The following is a 21,883-nucleotide window of genomic DNA, read 5'->3' on the forward strand; positions in this document are numbered from 1 at the left end:
GGTAAAAAAAATCCTTAATAAGTCTTATTTTTTTCTGAAAGCAGTAAACTCTTTAGCCATTCACTTCTTCCATAACTTAATTACACAGTTTAATCTGATTCCTGTGACAGTTTCTTTTTGCCTGTTTGTGTGTGTCATAGTTCTGTGGAAACATAAGTGTCCTGGAAAGTAGTTTCATGAAGTTAGTTGAATATAAAGGTCAGGGTACTTTCATCAGACAGAGCTAGTGCAGAAATTTAAGTACTGCTGTAGTATAAATCTGTCTGACAATAGAAAATGGCTTAAAATGCTGCTGTTTGTTGTGGTGGTAGTGAGTCTTGCAAATATACTTGGCCTAAACGTGTTTAATAGGGTTTTTGTAGACAACCTCTGACTCGGCAGTAGAGTCAAAATGAATAGAGGTTTTATTTTCTGTTCCTTGTGCAAGAAGGAGGAATACACAAGCACTTGACCAGGTTTCAGTAGGTGCTTATTAAATCTATTATTTCAAAATAGACATAATCTTTGGATGTGTGCCACTCATTGTATAAGTACAGCTTAAATATAAAAGCAAACTTAAGCATGCCAGACTTTAAAAACTAACAAGTGCTGATTTACTGGAAAAATCAAAAACCATCATTTGGTTTCTATGCCATGCTTCTCTCTCTCTCTCAAGATGAAACTGGAAGGCACCAATACAAGCTTCCATACAACACAATATGTCAGCATAATCACATTTGGATAAGAGCTGCTTATGTTCCTAAAAACAATCATGTTTCTGATCAGTTTTGAGAGTTTTATTCCAAGGTTCTTAGACTCTGCAAACATACAAAGTGTTCTGTTGTAGCTGTAGATGCATTACCAGTCTTCTCCGTGATCTAGGGAAACTGAGGTTCAGTGGCTGTCTGTATTTTCATTAAGTGTCACTGGTGTAAAATGTCATGGCAGCCATGCTAATTCATTGAAATGTCTTCTCCAAGCTGGATAGTTTAGTACAGATCTTAATGCAGTCTGCTAGGTTATCGTCAGTCCAGGTTTACTCTTGACTTAATTATCCTTTTCCTTTCTCCAACATGAAAACAGTGTATCCAGCAACTCCCTGACAATACTGTCGAATAGCTTTGTTCAAGCTTTTCAATAATGCAAGCCATATAGCATCTTATGAAGGCACGGCAGCATCATACGCTGCATGATTTTGTCCTCCTGTTGTCTTTTTGGGTTGGTTGCTGGCACCTGTTTTTGAGGGAAAGTAGGGAAAGAGGTGGCAAGGATTTGGCTTTGAGTTTGTGGTTCTAGCAGGGGCTATAACTGTTCTGCAGACTGTTGATGAGCACCTGCTTCATAGCATTTGCCTAGAGATTGATCATATTATTTCTTTAGATAATCCTTTTGAAAAACTGAGCTCTAATAATGATAGGTAAAACCTTGAACAGTGTATGTAGCAAGACTTTCTATTTGTAGAAACCATAGTCTTGTATGGAAAGTTATTTTTATTCAGATGAACAGCATACCTGCATAATTATTTGAGTGCCTGGATAAGTCTTTCAGTTAGTATTCTGTCATATGGGTTATGGGCAAATATTGATGGGTATTGAGCAACTGAAACTGAGAATGTGTGTTAAATTCCATTGTCAAACATAATCTGTTCTGGAGCTTCAAAGTAGGCAATCTTAAACCTGTCGCATCTGCACTCACCTATCTGAATTTACTTGAAATACTTAAGACCACTCTGGAAGGAACGTTGACACTACTTTTAAAACAAATTTCATAGATTCACTACCATGAGCTATTTGAGTGCTTCCTCCAGGTGTAAAGGGAATGTTTTTATGCATGTGCTGACAACCTTAACCTTGTTTGCCAGTTTCACATTTTCTGCATCCATACTTGGCTACTACTGTATACAGCTGCTTGCTACATATATATTTTTTTTTAATTATTATTTTCACATGAAAGTTCTGTAGGAATTCTAATTCTTTGGGAATGACAGAGATAATTTGCCTAAAGCAGTAGCTTGTGGTAGATGTTCCCCTGATCTGAGCTTTAGTAGGGAAGCAACTCAATTCTGGTGATGAAACTAAAGTTTGGCAACAGTGGGGATTCTCAGATAAATCTGCACTTAATGCCATTCAGCAACCTTGGAAGTGTGCTTAACTGTTTCCAGCTTCATGAAAAAATGTGTGTTTGGCTACAAATCACTCATTAGCACTTCGGTTTGTATTGTATCACTTTTGGCTTTTGTGCTAAAACTTTGGGTTTTGCCAGGTAAGCACATCTATATCCAATTACACTTCAATGGATTTGTTACCAGTAACTTCCAAAAGGTATTACAGATCTCTCGTGTATATAACTAGACTATTATCAGAGGGAGGTAAAATGATGCATTATTCTGGAGTGCTAACAGAAATTAAGTTCTTAACTGCCTTATAGTTTAAAACAGGGACATGCCAGGAGTAAAAGCAGGACCAATTCAGAATTGTTGCGGAGTAATGCTTTTAGTCTGCTGGAGAGGTAAAATTGGAAGGGCCTGTTTAAACCAGTATTTGAGATTTCCACCCTACCCCTTTTGATTTCCAGGCACCATATTATGGCGGTGGAGGTGGCGTTGGTCCTTTTCCTGTGTCTTCCAGAGGACAATATGAACACTATCATGCTATTTTTGACCAGATGCAACAGCAAAAGGAAAACATTAGAGTAGCTGAAGAGAGGGAAGCCAAACTGAGGGCAAAACTACAAGGCCAAGAAGTTGTTGAAAGGTATGGCTACCTTCCATTAGAAGTTGCATGTGGTCTGCTTTAGATGAAAGTAATGTAAGTTACTGTACATATTTATCTACAGAGGAATTCCACCTGGAATACGTCCAGGAGTTCCTAAGGGGCCTGCAGGTCATCACCATTTACCACCTGATGCTGGTGCAGTTAGGAAAAAAATGAAAAGATTGAAGGAGGTGTCTAAACAAGCCAATGCAAACAGGTTGGACTATGATAAATCCATAAATCTGTCCCTACATGTTAGATTCTTGTTCCGTGTCTTGTTTCATTTAGTAGTTGGACATGTCTCAAACTCACTTTTATCCATTGGTACTGTGTACCGTCTGTTTGTGTGTTAGTCCCTCGCAGAACACAATTCTTTTAGAACCAATGGATACCGTAGCTTCCCCAATAGTAGAAAAAAGGATTACTAACAACTGTAACTAGACTTCAGCCAAAATTCTTGTCTTAATGCAGTTTCAGATAACATTATAAGCCTCCTCCTTTGCTTTTTTCATAGTTCTGCTTTTTGTGTTACCTGTCAAGATGCTTCCTATTCCTGTCATCTCGTTCTGACTGCCTTCTGAGTGTTTGACTCTAGCACAGGAGAGTGTCTAGTACACTCCCAGAACTGTTAGCGCTTGTTTATTGATCAGTGGAAAACTTCTAGGAGCTTTCCTCATTGAGATGTAAATGCCAGGTGTTATAATGGTGTGCAACTTCCAATTCTGTGATGCTTATTCTTTGCAATTACTATAAGCAGAGTTTTTTCATATATAAAAGGATTGTAAACAAGTATTGATATTTTTTAATTGTTTTCCTCTTTCAAGCAGCTTGTTCAAAACCTCTTTGCTCTCCTTCAGAACTGTAAGCAGTAAATAGAATATCTTTTTTCTAGAAGTTTAGAATGTGAGCATTCCTAACCAACTTTCCTAGAGGGACAAATTGTCTTATGCGTTTGAACTTCTGCAGATCCAGTGATGTATCCTATGGAGGAAGAAATAAATGGAGTTAATGCGAGGAAAAGAAAGTGGCCAAGGAAAACTTTTGTTCCTCTAAAATAATTGTATTCAGTTTTATGTTTTAATGTAATGTATTTTGCCTTTTTTTAGACAGTAGATTTTTTTTCGGTTTTAAAATTTGCAGCAATAACATAACACATTTAACACTGATGTTACAATTTTACAAGCTTTATTTTTTTTTTTATAGTAATTTGGGCTGTTGTGAGCTAATTAAAATTCTTCCTGGTACAACCTGGTACTGGAAGGTGTATTATTCCAGATGATGTAGCTGCATATTTCGATCCTCCTTTATTTATTCTCAGTGCTTTGTTCAAAGTGCCACAGTCCCCAAACCTTGCCTAGACTAGGAAACTGTTTGCCTCGCCCATTTGACAATATTAAATGATACTTGGCTACACCTGGGTAAACTGTTTTAAATTGTTAAAAGTGAGAGAAAGTGTAGTAGAGGGCTGCAAATTATATCATGGAGATCATGAAAAGAAACTGATTCAGTATTTCTCAAATACATGAACTTGGAAGCACTCGATACTGTGCAGAAATTTATTATCTATTTTATTTATAAAATGGATTACCTTAAGCCTTAAATTGAGGTACTGTTTCTTAGAACTTAAATTTTGGTATTTGTACTTTATTATCTAGAAGCAATTTTATTATCATAGCTAGTTTAGCAGTATTTCTTTCCCGCACTTCATTCTTTCAGCTGGAGGTGAAATATAAAGATAAGTGTTCAAGATGTTTAGCTCAAAGAAAGAATTTAAGTAATTGCAGCTTTCTTAAAGATAGGTAATTTAGAGCATATATTAAAGAAGTTGAGAAATCCTCAGTTTGCAGTCTTTCCGATTACACTACCACAGCTAATATAAAGCTAAGTATATTCAACATCAACAGTCTAAAAATTGTGTCTTGGACAGAAATGCAGTCCAGAAGAAATCTAGTTGAAATGTTTTAGCAATATGAGTAACCCAGCTTTGGAGTAGGGAAAAACATTTCCGTAAAATTTAGTTGAGAAAACTTTTTCCTGTGAATTTGGTTTGAGGCAAATAGGTTTGGTGTTGGGGGGGGGGTTGTTTTTTTAGTTGTTTTTTTTTCTCAGGGAAACAGCTCTCCTCCAACACTGTAAGCTAAACTTCAGCTATATGACACAGGTTTGGACAGATTTCACTGTCCACCATTCAGGTTCATACATATGAACAGTTATAGTATAAAAATCTTGTAGTGAGTCAAATACTTGTATACAAAGATTATCAAGTGCTTGTTTCTTTTCCAGTAACACCTATGTGGATCATCTTGCCTTTTCAGAGCGGCCACAGCATTTGTTTTATTGTATCAAATTAGTTTTGTCTATATCTTCCTCTTAACGAATTGTAGCGTTTGGAAATATTTCACTTCCTCCTTGCAGGGGGGCAGCAAATGAAGGGAGAGAAAAAAAAGATGCAAGGATGTTTAATTAGTGTGCTAATTCATTTAAGAATTACTAGCACTAGCTCCTGTATTGCAGAATGATTCTTCTTTAACTGTCTCAGCCTGATGGGTTATTGCTATCAGTTATTGCAATTCCTTCCTGCCTGATGCTGGACCCCTACTACTCCTCAGTCAAATGAGGCTAGGGGAACCTTGAAAAGGGGGTTGCCTCATCGTTCTGCAATTGGTTAGAATATCTTACACTATTTCTCAGGTTTTTTTAATAGAGAACTTCCTCTGAGTCCACTTCTAACCAATTTGTCAGAAACTGTTTCATTTACCAAATGATCATACGTATGTACTAGGAGACTTGTCAGATGCTCAGTTATGGTAAGTTGTACATAGCCTTCTTGTCTACCCAAGCAGGTCCCTGACCTGGGTGGAATATGTCAGGGGAGAAAAAAAAAAATAAAATCTTGTTCTGGCTAATTCTAAGGTAGGAAAATTCTTTCACAGTACCTTTAAAAACAAATAAAAATCCCCCAAGATCCCCCAAAAGGAGTTACCAGAACACTGAGAATTCTAGCACCATGGTGATTATCTGAGTGGTAGAAGCTCTTACTCCAAACGTAAGTCAGTCTGGAAAGACTGCTGCAATTTTGACCTTACTGATTGGCTCATGTGATGAGTTCTTGCTCATGTCTGAAGGGAAACCATGAAGGAGCCTTTTTTCACACCCCACCTCACCCTCCCCCCGCTCCCAAATGGTAACAATAATGAAACAAGCAGAGACATTTTCAGAAGCAATCAAACTAACATTGTGTTTTGACATTCATTTTTTGTTTGATGACCAGGATCTGGAAGGACAACAACAGTGTTTTCTTTTGGGTTGGGTTTTTTTTTTTCAATTGTTCTTTAACTTAGTTGAGCCTGTTCTCCTCTGTTTTGTGGAAGTCTGACTTGTGTTTTGGCTGATGAAAGGCATTTTTTGAAGATGCCTTGTTCATAGAAAGTTACCTTTTCTGTGTGTGCACTAGTTAGAATAAATGCAGGGGGGTGCTGAATACTATATTTCAGAGGCTTTCATCTTGCTATGTGTTGCAATTACTCAGGCAAAAAGGATGGATAGCTGCAGATAGAGCAAAGCAAGTTGAAGAATTCTGGCAACGAAAGAGAGAAGCCATGGAAAACAAAGCTCGAGCTGAGGGACACATGGTATGTAATCTGGTCCTTCCTATGTATATTACTGTGCTAGGATGCTTTGTGAATCTTTGAAGTAGCATCATAACCATGAAATGCTGGCTAAATATTTTCCTTAAGTATTTAAAAAAAATAAAAAAGACTACAGGAGGTAAGATTTTTGCTTTTTGTTATTTTTTTTATTAAAATGTAACAGAATCGTGCAATACATTTCTCATGACTAAATTTATTAACAAAGAAAATATCCTTTCTTGCATGTGTCTAACTTGTGACTTTCAGAACATTCATTTACTTTTTTCTGTTCGTAGCTTTACAGTTTTGGTTAGAATTAAACTTTTAAGTTCAAGCTACTGAATAACACATAAATTAAGTTTGGTTAAACTGATACAGCTAATGATCAGATAGACTAGTGTGTTTTATAAAACCCCTTCTGCTTATTGAGAAGGTATTATAATGACATCCATCTTTGTCGAGGTTGATGTTTCTAAAACCATTACTCTTTAGAAATTAACTAGTGGGCAGCATCACAAAATGTTCTTTGTTCTTTATGCTGGCAGTTCTAAATTCAATATTCCTTTAGGAAGTTTGTTTGCAGGAAAGATGTCTTGGAAATGACTTGTTTGCACTAGGACTTTGTGTGGTTGAACTATGCGTTTTCATAATGTGGAGAGTTTTGCTTTTTGAGTGCTTCTCCGCACTTCATATGCAACCAAGTCACAATATCACTGTCAGCTGCTGAAAGTAAACTGACTGTGATGGCATTGCAGTGCAATGAGACCAACTGCAGATTTACAGAAGCCTCTCCTGAGTTATATCTGATCATGATTTACAGCCAGGTCTTTGTTTCAGAGATTATTTTACTTACAGTAAGCAATTCTTAGATACTTCAATTCACTGCTTTGGTGAAGTATCCTTATATACATTACATATGTTTTAAAGTACGAGTCTTCCACTTTAAAACTATGTTCTGGGTTTTTTTAAAACCTCCAAGACCAGTAAATTTTTGAAAAAATGAACAGTTCGTGTTAAGGCTGCCTCTTCTTAGACAAGTCCTTAATAGTACCTGCTTCTGTTTTGTTCTTGTCTTTGTTGGCATTAATATAAATGTATGAGATCAATTAATGCAAGATACCCAAGTATTCAGTGTAATGGTTCTCAGGTTTCTATAATGTATCCGACTTAGCCCAAATGTTTTATTCTTAACTGGCTGCTGTAATAAAACAAGGAAGTTACTGCACAGTTGTAAACTTAACTCCAGATGTTTAAGGCTTGTAACTCAAAGCCAGGGTTCCATTTGCCGTTGATAGCAGTTCTCAGCAGTTTCTTTTCATTTGTGCAGGAAAAAAACTTGATTAGCTGGCAGTAGTTCTCATATAGGGATGGGACTATTGTCCAGACCATGATGATCTGACAGGAAAAATCAGCAGAAATCATCAACTAATATGAAGCTCTTTGTGGTATAAAGATTTGTAAGTTAAATGACTCGTACTAATTTACTCAGCTTCTGTTAAATATAGTTACTGTCAATGTTAATTTTCAAGTGACAGTCTAAAGTTTGACTCGGTAGTTGCGTTGATGATACTTTCATCATCTCTTCTTTAAGAGATGGCTGTGATCTAGTTTGCTACTTCACTGTAGCTGTGTGGCATTGCAGAACATTGAATCCTCGTCTGAACATTTTAATGTAGGCAGATGAGTTAAAGTTAACAATCTACAGAAAGAAAATCAGTTCTCAAAAATCTTGCTTCCAGTTTCTTTCTTGTTTAAAAGCAGTGATACAAATCTCCATCAGTTTGATGAAAATACCTAAGCGAAATTGAATGCTAGAATTAAGAACAATGAGATTACTTGAATAGTGCCAGTTAGCTTTTGTAAAGCTCGGGAACATGTGTTAAAAATAAAACCAAATATTTTCTGAAAATGTGAATATGGCAAATACTCCTTTCCATTTTGTACGCCTTAATGCTCAAGCTGAAACCAGAATTTATGGAATCCTTGTGAATGTATGCTACTTGTTATCCACAGGGTGGTTCCTTTAATTTGAATTCTGATCACGGAAGTACATTAATGCGCACTGATTTTTTTGGTCAATCTGAGAGAGTGTTCAGCCAGAATATTTGGATTCAGTCCTCCCTATTAAGAACTTAACTAGAGTATTTACTTAACAATGGTTCTCTACACAAGCTTGCAGAAACTGAAGGCCTGGTGTTTTATAAGGCAGAAGGTCTGTGTAACTATCATATGTATATGTTCTGTATTGTATGTTGAGTTAACAAATCAGGATATTTTTAACCTGTTAAGCAGAGGCTTTTGTTATAGCATGAACAAAATAATAATAAGTATTTTGGGGTTTAATCCAAGCAGGAAGCCTGCAGTTAAGTGATTCTTATACCATTTTGTATTGGACTTTCTAAAGGTTGAAATCCTTTTGGTGACAGGACACTGAGTACATCACACTAATGAAGGCTATACACTGTGAATGCATGTGTGTTAGGCATTTAACACAGCTTGTTAGGTGTAATATTTATATTTAAGTATTTTATTAGGTTTTTGAGTTCACTTCTTATTGTATGTTTTAAAAAAAGTCATCATTGTGGACAAAGCTTAATCTTAAGAATGTATAAAGATTCCACTTTTATTTTAGGCTTGGCTTAACAATGGCAGAAATGCCAACTCTATGCAACAATTTGTATGTAATCCAGGTGTAGAAAAACTCATGCTCATTGGAATTTAGGCTTTCTAACATAGCAGGAGAAAATCAGAATTGCAGGGAGCAGGCAAATATATTCTTAAAACTCCTGTCTCTCTTTGGCTGTTCAGGATTTTAGTTACTACCACCATATGTTTCATGTAAGGGAAAAGGGATTATCAGTTAACTTCAGGACAACTGCAGATCATTGATGGCTTTGGTTTCTTATACGTGAACAGTTATTGGATAAAGCAGGTAATTTTAATGCCCCAGCCACCTTAAATTTGATACCATTAAATGGCAAACAGGGTACACTGCAAAACGTGGCAGATATCTATGGAGGCAGGCCCATTCCTGCAAGAGGAAGGAAATCCAGAAACAAGGAGGAAGAGGTATGCTTGCTGCATGTTTGCCACTTTGCTCGTCACATAAATAGCACAATTTTGACCTTGACTCTGCCTAGTTTCCCTGCATGGTTCCATCTGTGTAACAAAATAAAAGGACTTTATGAATTCCTAGGAAATAATTTGCTGTATAAAATTCTAGAGTTTGGGTGCGTTTGCTTTTTGTGTTGGATATTTTGTTTTAATAATCAAAATAAGTTGTCTACATCTGTGTTAGGTCTTGAATATGCATACATATAGATACGAGATTGTGTATCCTAATGCTGTTGTGATAATAATACATATGATAGTATATAACAAAATGGTAGTTTGATACTGGGAAACATGTTCCAGTTTTCTTTATTTTCATTAGATGAGAGTTTTTCTGGAGACTAGTAAGTGATAATATGGTGATAGTAATAGTGTGGGGTGGGATTTTTTTCACCCACCTTATTTTTGTGAGGAATCTTACATATTTGAAGTTAACTATACTGGAGACAGTTTCAGTATAACTGAAACTTAATTCCTTTTGTTGCCTTAGGAATATTTGGCAAGATTAAGACAGATCCGGCTACAGAACTTTAATGAACGTCAACAGATTAGAGCAAAACTTCGCGGAGAGAAGGTTGGTTTAAAAAATTTTAAATACATACAGAAGTTGGCTGTGGGATGTATTCTTTTATCCCTATGTGAAGACTTTTCTCATAGACAGTTTTATATATAGACATGTATTTTTGACATTTAATTCTGTTCCACAGTTAGTGTACTTCCATGTCTTTTTCCAGAATATGCAAATCTGTTTGTTATTTCAGTGCTGGGTGTGCAGCTTCAGTGCCTGTAAACTAACAATATCTTAAAAACAAGACTACACAATGTTACATCTGAATTTGACATGTAAATTTCTCATCGAGGACTAGCACCTTTGTATTTATTTGCTTTTAGTTAAAGGAACTTTTCCAGAATTCAGTTTTTGACAATGCTCACGCAGAATGTGTACAGAGCAATTCTTTTCATACATTCTGTGGGTGTGTACTAAAGTTAGAAATTCTTGGCGTGAGCTCAATTTAATCAATACGCTTTTTTCAAACATCGCTTCTCCAAAATATGTTCATAATACAACAAAATAATATGTTGATAAAGTGGATTCAGAATGAACGCTACTTAAGGCATCACATGAATAATCCAAGCCATACTTGGAAGGAATCCATTTACTTGTATATGGAAAAGTTTCATTTGAGAGGCAATCTATGTAGTAAATATGGTCCGGAGTCTGTTTCTGTCTTTTCATTAACTTCTTGTGTGATCTTGTACTCCCGTTTGTTCTTCCCCTTACTGTCTATTTGTCTTAATAGGGTGTTTGGGTTTCCTCAAGTGATTACCTGCTTATACATTCACATTGTACTTTGTGATTGAAAACTAGAGAAATGTTACCTGCCTCCCCCCAGCACCTGTATTAAGTACTTCCATGCATTTTATGTATCACTATACATAAATGGACGTATAAGGCAAGAGCTGGCCTAAACTAATTTTCAGAATTCAGAGACCAAGTTTAAGAGGTTTTTGTCATGAAGACCTGCAGACACAAACTTTAGAGTGGAGGGTCACTTCTAGAGGAACACTATCTCAGACCAAATCTTGTCACAGATATGTTTATTTCCTCATGTTGATTAACAATTTTATATCTATTACTACTGCATAGTATCCTACTTTATATACAATAAATGAATATATGTATTCATTCCTTTGCCTACTAAGGGTACCAAATGATTTTTCTGAAGTTTTTTGATCTCCAGTCATCTCTTTTCCGCTGTTAGCTGACTGACACCAAGATTGGCATGACCTTATTTTTTTTTTATTTTCACTTAAAAAATTACCTAAAATTCTTGCTTGTGTTTTGCCAAATTATTTCTAATAATACTCTTTGTTGTATTGCAAGATACCTACTAAATAGGCCTTCTGAACAGTTTATTTTAAATAAAAGGTCTGCAGAAGTTGGTCATGAACAGTAAAAAGGTCCTGTCAAACCTTGTTGTGTGGCTCTGTCAGTCTCTTCTGTAAACAGGAATATGCAAAGGCCATGGAAAGAAGAAAGAGATTGAAAACAGGTTTCAGAGGTAGACCTTATATGTTCTTACTTGTTACCATCTCTCCCCCACACCCGTTCCACCTTATTTGGAGCACATACAGTGGAAGAAACTGGAATTCTAGAGCATCAGACCTTTCTTGTATACCTTACCTGCAGAGCATGCAACAAGTGATGAGGGGTGGCAGGCGAGAGCCCAGCGTCGTTAGGTCTCTTCCATTGCAACAGCAGGCACATTACCTTCTTCCTGGCTTGTAAAAACTTCATGTCTTTTAAAACTAACCCCCCCTGCCAAAACCAACCAACCAAACAAAACGCCCCACAAATCTCAGTAGCAATTACATTTGAGTGAGGAGTTGCCTATTGAAATTGTGACCTGTGTTAGTCATATAGGCAGTGTAAACGATCTGAGCAGTGACCTATCGCTCAGCTTTTAAATACATGAACTAATAATAATTCTCTGAGGACTCTTACTTTGCAGAATGAAGGTGCTGGTTCTGATGGACCAGAATCGAGTGAGGAAGCAGAATTGAGACGCAAAAAGATAGAAGCGCAGAAGGTAATTGTGGAGAGGGAGGACATGGAACTGTTTTCATATTTGTTTCCTGTCTCATTAAGTTTCTTACATTTCATTTTGCTATCAATAGTTTGTTCATACATCCACTACAAGAGGTTTTTAACTGTTGAAGTAACAGCTCTGTTCAACTGTTTTATCTCAGTAATTTTAAAATGTGTTGTGACATAGCGTAGCAAATCCATGATTTTTCCACTCCCTGCCTGTGAGATTTATCTCTAGGTTAGCTTTAGTCCTGAAAGCACTTTGGTATATCTGAAATAGCATTTTGATACTGAAAGGGAAAGGAAGATGTATCTTATGTAACAACAACTTTATTTTAGTTAAAAGAATAAAGGAAGGCAAAATTTACATGTGCTGACATGGGCAACATGTGGATTGCAAGGTGAGTTGTATACCCCTGTGATGAAGCACATTTAAAGCAAATGTGTTTCACAGAAATCCAATGTTTGATTGGAACGTTATTCCATGTGGTGTTTTTATATCAGTAACTAATCTCCATCATACAATATATAGCAAGTATTACTCTATTCCGGGAAAATTTTCCACCCCCCGTCATCTGCAAAGAGCAATGTAAAAACAAACTAACCTTATGCCTAACCTTAAATCTAGAGGTGAAACATCAACCAAAGTTTTTATGTTTAAACTTTAAACTTATTCAACATAAACTTAATATTTAATGTTTTGTGATTAATGCATTTGGCTTCAAAGCTACTTATAAGTAGAGATTCCAGTTTTACATTACTCTAAGATTGCTATGTACGCTAAAAATACAACCATGCAAATCAAGAGCTAACTTAATTTTGAGGAGTCACCATGACTCTTAACATAGAAGATCAGTTATTATACTTGTGGTGGTGATTTTGATTCAGTGGAGTCCTCCCTTCACAGTCTATACAGTAGTAAGTGAGAGAGAGGAAGATGCAGTAATCCAAGAATATATATTCTTAAAATATTCCATGGAATGTGGATACTAATGCTTTTTATCACTTTAAGTTGTCTGTTTTGCTTATTTGTTCACTGTAGGCCCAAGCAAATGCTCGAGCTGCAGTTCTGAAAGAACAGTTAGAGCGAAAGAGAAAGGAAGCTTATGAAAGAGAGAAAAGAGCCTGGGAAGAGCATGTAAGAAAATAAATCTGTTACATGCAGTCAAAGTATGTAGTGCCATATCTTTGTCTAACTAAAATTCTGTACTGTGATTAACAAGCTTAGATAATCAATTTGTCTTCTGAAACTGAGGAGAGCATCTGTTAGTCAGAATTCCCTCATTAGAAGCCTAATCTTAGATATGCTTGAATGAAGAATTTGGTTCAAGAATTGAAGAACATCAGACCTAAGAATCATTAAGATCACCTCAAGTCTTTTATTAATGATCTCTAACTTACTAAAGTGTAATTAATCTTCTTTTGCTTCTGTGAGCTGTGGAGTGACAAGTCCAACTAGTAATATATTGCTCCAAAAAGCAGGATGTTGTGGAGCTGATAAACTGGAAATAGTTCACATGCAGTTGTCAGTTGTCTTGTGTATGAAAGTGTGTGGCATTATTGTCTTTTTTTAAAGGTTTGCATGAACCTATATAATAATACTGTGTTTAATGTGCAAAGTCTTGAAGTTAATTTGTTGTTTTAATTTTTTTTTAATTGAATCTATATCTATGCAGCTGATATCGAAAGGGGTAAAGAATCCTAATGTGCCTTTTCATGTGGGAGCTATAGAACAGAGTCCTGTGCATGGACTACAAGAGCTTGGAGCAGCTCTTCCTAAGCCACAACTTCCAGTGAAGCCCAGTACACCAGTCATCTCCATGACTTCTGCTTTGAAGGAAGTGGGTGTGGTAGGTACTTTTGCTAAGAGGGTAAAATTCATGAAAAAAACCCAAACCCAACCTGATTTGAAAAAGGTTTTTTAGAAGAATGTGTGTATTAGATAGAAAAAAATAATTAAGGATACTTGTTGCTTCTAATTCAGGAAAGAAAAAAAGGAAAAAATGTCAAAAAAAACCCAAAACTTGGAAGCTGTTCAAATACATCTGTGCACTGAAACTCAAATTCAGTCAGTTTTGAACAAAATGGCTTATGATGAACCCTGGGCTGTGTGGTGGGTTGACCTTGGTGGGATGCCAGGTGCCCACCAAGCCACCCTATTACTCGCCTTCTCAGCAGAACAGGGCAGGGAGAAAATAAGATTGGAGAAAAAACATGTGTGGGTCAAGATAAAGGCAGTTTAATAAAGCAACAGCAAAGGTCGTGTGTGCAGAAGCAAAGGGAAACAAAAGATGTTATTCTCTACTTCCTATCAGTAGGCGATGTCCAGCCACTTCCCAGGAAGCAGGGCTTCAGTACGCATAGAGGTTGCTCCGGAAGACAAATGTAGTAAATAACAAATGCCCTCCTTTCCTCCTCCTTTCTCTTAGCTTTTATATCTCAGCCAATGTCATACGGTACGGAATATGCCATTTGGTCACTTTGGGTCAGCCGTGCTGGCTATGTCCCCTTTCAAGATCTTGCCCACACCCAGCCTACTGGTGGGGGGTGGGGTTTGAGGGAGAGCCTTGGTGCTGTGTGAGCACTGCTTACAGTAGTCAAAACACTGGTGTGTTACCGCTGCCTTTCTAGCTGCCAATACAAGCACAACACTATCAGGGCTGCTATGGGGCTTAGCCAGACCCAGTATAGGCTGCAATTTCAATTTTGATCAAGGCAGTCATGACTGGTGGAAGAAGACATCAACTAACCAGCATTTTCATCAGTCTTTTGAAGGGGGAGTTAAGGAGTTTATAACCTAGTGGAAGTAAGGAAAAAAATTTTAAATGATAGGACTGTTTTATTAGTTCTTGTTTTCAGTGGGTTTGAAGCTATGTGCAGAACGTAACAGACAGTTAGAAGTTCAAGAGACTTGAATCTGATAGTGTTGTCTCTTCTTGTTGTCTAAAACAGTATTAGAGGCTTCCTAATTTCTCTTTTCTGTGATCTTGATTCCTGGTATTGTAAATGTTTACAGGTTTACCTCAACTACCACCATTAGATTTAAGTAACAAGTGGGAAACCGAGCATATGAGTGAATTGTTGCACAATTCGAGTTTTTAACAAAGTCTGTGTTGATTTCAATGCTAACTTTTGTGGGTTTACCTAAGCTATCTCTAGATTTCAGGGTAGTGTGGGATTTTACACTGTATACAACCCTAAAGGCTATGACTATGGGAATATAGTGAAAACTTAGTGCTAAGTAGCATATATAGAATATAAAATACTGAAAGATGTCAGTTGCTAGCTGGAAAAATAAACAAATCACATTTTGATGGACTTAAGTCATTAGCACAGTTTTTCCACATGGATATTTTGTGTTACAGCAATGCAAGATGGTGACTATAGCTGACTAAAATGTAGCACACAGAGCAGTTGGAAGTGGAGAAGACAGGCTGTGTACAAAAAGAGTCTAAGTTCAAATTTTTGCCTTTGATTTTTAGTTTGATTATTTTGCATATCACTAAAGCTGTCTCTTCTCCCCTCTGCTTTTCTTTACAGGTGATTCTTGACTCTGTCCTTGCCACTTTTTTTGTTTTCTTATAGAATTGCTCATTTCTAGCATTGGAATTTGGTGGCATTTTGCTGTAGAGGTCATATCTAGCTTTAAGTCTACATGTTTAGTGCTCTGAACTTTCACTTGTCTGCTTAAACTGAGTGATTCATTTGCTCACCACTTTCCGATAGTGAACAGTTCAGACGGAAGCTGCCCTTGAAATTCTGTCTTTGAGAAGCCCCAAAACCCCAAAGGAATCGTAGATTGTGTTTCAGTCTATCTGTAGTTGTCAATGGAAAGAATTTAGAGGTGATGGTTCATGATTGCATCTGTTAGTATTCTCAGGATTATTTTTTTCTGACACATTCTTCCATGTTCTATTTCATGCTCTGGGACTTGAAGGATGAAAATGTAACTGCCATTCAAGAAGCTGAGGAGGAAATAAAAAAGCCAGATTGTGCAATGCAAGTATGTCAAATTTTATTCATTTAGTCTCCTTTTAAGAAAGGTACTATTTTAAGTGCTATATGTGGCCCTTATTTCAGAATAAACGAGAAATACTGAGAAGATTAAATCAAAATCTGAAAGCTCAAGAAGATGAGAAAGGAAAAAAGGAGTGTAAAACTGTCTCTGAATCAGCTGTGTCTGAAGATGGTAAGGAGCAGCAAGAAGGTGACCATCCACTTCTAGGAGATCGCAAAAAATGGGAATCTGGGGCATCTGAGTTGGTAGTTCCTCTAGGTCAGTTATCAATGGAAGACTCTCTCTCTGGAACAGATCGTAAGTACTTTTTTTTTGTTACCATGATAACAGTAAATCAGTTTACCATGTGTGGTGTCTGTTTTTATAAAGCAAGTACTCTTATTATAATCTTGTTATCAGTTGCATGTCATCCGCTTCTAAAAAAGAGGCGGTTATGTATTCCCTTGGATAAGGAATAAGGCACAGGCTGAGTAATTAAATGGCTTGCAGGGGATTCAACAAATAATTTCCCAATTTCAACAAATAGTTACCTAATTAAATGCATAGTTACATTCTTTGAGCTTTCTTGGTAAGTGTCTTTTAAGTAGGCATTAATTTACACAGGAGTAAAAACACTTAAGATATATCAAAGTTTCTTATTTAACTTCAAAGTCCTTTTACATTATCAGTAGAACAATAAAAACAGGGTTTTCTCAATTTATGTCTGTTACTTTTATTGCACTCCTCAGCTTTTTTTCTTTTTTTAAATCAAACCTGTCTTTTCAAATTTTCTGTCTGCCTTCTCGGGTTTTGAGTGGAAGACCTTTTTCTTCTTTTCAGTATGCCTTACTAAGGGTCTGTCTCAGATTGCAGAAATAAATAATCACTGAGAGTATGACATGTTTACTTTATAGCATAGTAGTTTTACATGGCTAGGATTCTAGAAGCATCTTCTTTTGTTCCATTAGAATCATAGAATCATTTAGGTTGGAAAAGGGTTTTTTTGAGATCATCAAGTCCAGCTGTTAACCCAGGACTGCCAAGTCCATCACTAAGCCATGTCCCTAAGCACCAAATCTACGTATTCCACCACCTCCCTGGGCAGCCTGTTCCAATGCTTGACCACCTTTTCAGTGAAGAAATTCTTCCTAATATCCAATCTAAACCTTTCCTGGCACAACTTGAAGACATTTCCTCTTGTCCTGTCGCTTGTTATCTGGGAGAAGAGACCGACCCCCACCTCGCTAGAACCTCCTTTCAGGCAGTTGTAGAGAGTAATAAGGTCCCCCCTGAGCCTTCTCCTCTCCAGGATAAACAGCCCCAGTTCCCTCAGCTGCTCCTCACAAAACTTGTGCTCCAGACCCTTCACCAGCCCCATTGCCCTTCTCTGGACATGCTCCAGCACCTCAAAGTCCCTCTTGCAGCGTGGAGCCCAAAGCTGAGCACAGGATTTTAGGTGCAGCCTCAGCAGTGCCCAGTACAGGGGAACAATCACTCCCCCAGTCCTGCTGGCCACACTGTTTCTGACCCAGGCCAGGATGCTGTTGGCCTCCTCGGCCGCCTGGGCACAGAGCTGGCTCCTGCCCAGCCGGCCGTCACCCAGCACCCCCAGGCCCTTTCCCACCAGGCCCTTCCCAGCCGCTCTGCCCCAGCCTGCAGCGCTGCGTGGGGCTGGTGTGACCCAGGTGCGGGACCCGGCACTGAGCCTTGTTCAGCCTCATACAGTTGGCCTCAGCCCATCAGTGCAGCCTGTCGAGATCCCTCTACAAAGCCTTCCTGCCCTCAGGCAGATCAACACTTCCGCCGCCCCACTCCGCTCCAACTTGGTGCTATCTGCAAACTTGCTGAGGGTGCACTTGATCCCCTTGTCCAGATCCTCCATAAAGACACTGAACAGGACTGGCCCCAACACTGAGCCCTGGGGAACGCCACGTGTGACCAGCTGCCAGCTGGGTGTAGCTCCACTCCCCACCGCTCCTTGGGCCCGGCTGCCCAGCCAGCTTTTAACCCAGCACAGAGCGCACCTGCCCCAGCCGTGACCAGCCAGCTCCTGCAGGAGAATGCTGTGGGAAACGGTGTCAAAGGCTTTACTAAAGTCCAAGCAGACAACATCCACAGCCTTTCCCTAATCCACTAAGCAGGTCACCTTGTCCTAGAAGGAGATTGGGTTTGTCAAGCAGGACCTGCCTTTCATAACCCCATGCTGGCTGGGCTTGATCCCTCAGCTGTGCTGCACGTGCTGCATGTGCATGGTGATACTCGGGACAATCTGCTCCATGACCTTCCCTGGCACCCAGGTCAGGCTGAGAGGCCTGTAGTTCCCTGGATCCTCCTTCCTGCTCTTCCTGTAGATGAGCATTACATTGGCTAACCTCCAGTCTTCTGGAATTCTGATACTATTCTTTATTAGTTTATGCCCTCTTTTCCTGGGAGGGAGAAATAAAAGAAAGAAATGTCAAAGGATAGCAGCAATGAGACTTTCTAGTTTCCCATTTCAGGTAAAGTTAAGACCACCTCATGCCAGTTTTAAACATTTGTCATACTGTTTTCTTTTGGAGTGCCTGAATTGCTGAAGGGATCTGCTGCTGTTAAGTTGCAGCTGTTAACTGGCATTGAATCACTTCTAGTATTAAATGGAATTGGCAGAGGCAAAACTAGACTGCGTGCAGTCCTTAGGCTGTCTGACTTGGGGTGAGGTGACATGAGTTCTGGCTTTGTAGTATTTAGTTTTGTGGAGGTTGTTTGTTTTCTTATTATATAGAAAGTGAATAAAAGTTTCTATGTTTGTGTTTGTGTCCTAACAGGTCAAACTCTGGGGGAAGTAATTAGGTTAGATATTGGGGAACCCCACAGGAAAGTCTGGGGCAAAAGCCCTACTGACTCGGTCCTGAAGATCCTAGGAGAAGCAGAGTTGCAGCTGCAAACAGACTTACTTGAGGAACTAGATGTAATAAATGGTAAGCACAGCTGGTAGTTATCTGCACTGTGAGTGTACGAAGTGCCAGATTTGTCTACTGAGAACAATTCTGAAGTCAGAAGCATATTCTATCCTCACTCTTCCTTTCCATTTCTGGGTGTTGCCTCAGTTCTAAATGTCAGCACAAGCTGATACTGGAAGACACCAAAATATTTCAAATTCGGTAAAGTGGTAAGAAATTAAGAAGGATGTGCTGAAATGAAAGGATCTTTGTTTTGTTGAAAAGTCTTAGACTTTGCTTATTGATAGAAACAAGTCTGTCTTTTAAAAGGATGTCATCAACTGAATATTGGATTAGATAGGTCCTATAACCTTCTTGTTAGCATATGACTTAACCATATTGGTGGATTTTCTTTCTGGTCAACTCCTGCTTTTTGTCCTTTCCAAGAAGAAAGGGATTTGTGTTTATTCCAAGTATAAACTTGTACTAATGAGAATGTAGCAAGTAAAATTCAAATTTTAGTATTTCTAGCTTTCCTCTTCGTCGTAGTTATAATAAAAGCATGCCAACTTTTCTGTTCTGTTTTCCTTTAAAGAAACAAAAATCCTCAACTTTCCTTGTAGCCACGTTGTAGTTTACTATGAAACTGTGTTAAAGCACTGTTTAAATAATAGAATAATTTTCTGTTAGGTACTACAGAACTTGTTGAAGGAGATCAGCAGTCCTCATCAGAGGAGAAGGAAGAGAAAGCTCTTCCTGCTGTTGGAGCTCAGTCTTCAGTACCAGTTGGTGTCACAGAGTCTGACATGACTGTACCAGAGGAATCTCAAAGAGCAACCCAGCTGCAGAGCAAACCTATTATGCTGGATGGTAAGTCATTTCATTAGTAATTCTAATTACAATCTGTTTTCCAATTTGATGAGGGGAAGTAATGATCCTGTATACTTTTATATCTTTCCATACGTAATGTGCAGTTTCTTAACACCTTTCAGGTGGGACCAAGGGCTTTCTATGCCTGTGTTGTAATTTGGTTCACTAATGTGTTTTGTAAATTCCCAGAAACCTTTTTTGTGTGCTTATAGAAATCTTTCTAGAATACAAGTAGAATTCTAAAGTGCTTCAAATTTTTTGGTTTTGTTAGGGTATTTTTCTGTTTCTCCCCATCAATTGTGCTGGAATCTTTTCCCCTATATGATAAGAGCACCCTGCTGACATCTGGGGGAATGTTATTAGAAGACATAGTTTGTTGGAGCTTTAAGATACTTTTCTTGTATCAGAAACAAACTTTTAGCTCTGGGGTTACAAAACTTCAGTTGTTTCTGCAAAATGCAGAAAATGAATAAAGCAAAAGGATTTAAATATAATCTTAAAATGTGTAGTCTCTCCTGTCTTTTTGTTTGCTTGGGATTTATTTTTAATGAGATGTACAACTTTATTAATTTTAGAGACTGATGATTTGGAAGCAGAGATCTTGGAAGAAACAGAAGATAAAAAGCACCACAGTAAGGAGAGTAAGGAATTTCCCATCACTGTTAATGAAGTGTGGGTAAAAGAGAAAGAGGATAAGTAAGTACTCTCTTCCGATCTCTTTCTTTCCAGTTTAAAAAACTAGCTTTAACTGAGTAGGATTCAGATACATTGGTTAAAATGTTAAGCTTAGTTAAAGCTTCATTGTTTGACTGTACTTGATGACTTTTTCCATAGAGTAATGACTGGTTTTACATGGTGTTTCCCCTGGATGTGGCATTTTATAATAGGGCACAACATGACAGGAGAAATGAGGCAGCTTCTGAGAAACTAGTGCCTGACAAGGTGGAACCACAAAAGGAAGTTCTAGAAGGTCAGTCGATGTCTCTTGCTTTGTTTATTGTAGCTGACAGTATGGAGTACTTGAGCCATCCCTTCTCACTTCTTCACTAACCCTGGAAGAGTAGGTTTTCTGTTTTCTTTTTTTAGTTCATATTTCTAAAAAGCCAATTTCTGATGGATTCGGAAGACAAATTATGGGTGTTATTGTTTTCACTTGGAAGAAAATGTAACATGCAACACTGTGTGTAGATGAACAGGGCAGTGGCCCATACTGGTACTTCAAAGTGAATGTCAAGGTTCTGAATGTTACAGCCTTTTGAAATGACTATTTAAGTACATAATCAGATTTCATAACATTTTAATAGTAAGTATTACTTTGTTTATAGACATCTCAAATCAATATTAAGCTGCCGCTTGGATAAAAAATATTTTAAGCAGCTGCTAATGATAATCTTTTATTGCATAGAGCAGGGGTCCTCAAACTACGGCCCGCGGGCTGGATACGGCCCCCAGGGTCCTCAATCTGGCCCCCAGTATTTACAGACCCCCCCGCCCCCCCCAGCCGGGGGTTGGGGGGGAAACCAAGCAGCCGCAGATGACTGCCTGCCACTGCATCCCCGCGCCGGCCCCCTGGTTAAAAAGTTTGAGGACCCCTGGCATAGAAGAATTGCTTGCTCTTGGAGGTCTTTGAAGTAACTTCAGAAGGTCTGCATATTTTACAGTAGAATAGAAAATCATTAGCAGTACTGTCAAGTATCATTGGTGATACTTTTGCATCTATTTATGGGTGACTTAAGCAAACTGTTTTTTTTTTCCCTGTGTTTGGGCAACTTATGTTGAGGTAGCTTTGAAGAAATGTAGTATAAGGCAAGAAGCAACAGATGAAAATGGATGACACCATAATTTCAGGCCTGGACTGGATAATGAGAAGCTAGAAGGCGTGAGAACAGAATAGGCTATAGCTGGGGGGTGTATATTCTCAAAAAGTTAAAACGGGAGAATTTCATATTATAATGTATTTACTAAAATCATCCAAAGAGATTTTAATACTTTTTACAATGCTATCTATTTTCCACTTTAATTCTACAACAGAAATT

At 38.1% G+C, this 21,883-nt stretch overlaps 1 protein-coding gene across 10 annotated transcripts in view; it reads left to right on the forward strand.

Annotated features, from left to right (window-relative positions):
* NEK1 (NIMA related kinase 1) overlaps positions 1–21,883 on the forward strand; it is a 48,977-nt gene that overhangs the window by 17,286 nt on the left and 9,808 nt on the right. For 4 of the 10 annotated variants that reach the window (XM_055794318.1, XM_055794315.1, XM_055794321.1 and 1 more), the window contains 14 exons: positions 2,554–2,732; positions 2,815–2,949; positions 6,262–6,364; positions 9,347–9,430; positions 9,963–10,046; positions 11,986–12,063; positions 13,105–13,200; positions 13,739–13,912; positions 16,000–16,065; positions 16,143–16,377; positions 18,864–19,016; positions 19,668–19,847; positions 20,423–20,543; positions 20,735–20,817. In XM_055794318.1, coding sequence (XP_055650293.1) covers positions 2,554–2,732; positions 2,815–2,949; positions 6,262–6,364; positions 9,347–9,430; positions 9,963–10,046; positions 11,986–12,063; positions 13,105–13,200; positions 13,739–13,912; positions 16,000–16,065; positions 16,143–16,377; positions 18,864–19,016; positions 19,668–19,847; positions 20,423–20,543; positions 20,735–20,817 — 1,771 coding nt within the window. Of the gene's footprint in view, positions 1–2,553; positions 2,733–2,814; positions 2,950–6,261; positions 6,365–9,346; positions 9,431–9,962; positions 10,047–11,985; positions 12,064–13,104; positions 13,201–13,738; positions 13,913–15,999; positions 16,066–16,142; positions 16,378–18,863; positions 19,017–19,667; positions 19,848–20,422; positions 20,544–20,734; positions 20,818–21,883 lie in introns of those variants that run through there. The other 6 variants (XM_055794323.1, XM_055794324.1, XM_055794320.1 and 3 more) reach the window with 5 other exon arrangements.

This window comes from Falco peregrinus, chromosome 2, assembly GCF_023634155.1.
Source record: "Falco peregrinus isolate bFalPer1 chromosome 2, bFalPer1.pri, whole genome shotgun sequence".
Taxonomy (NCBI): Eukaryota; Metazoa; Chordata; class Aves; order Falconiformes; family Falconidae; genus Falco; species Falco peregrinus.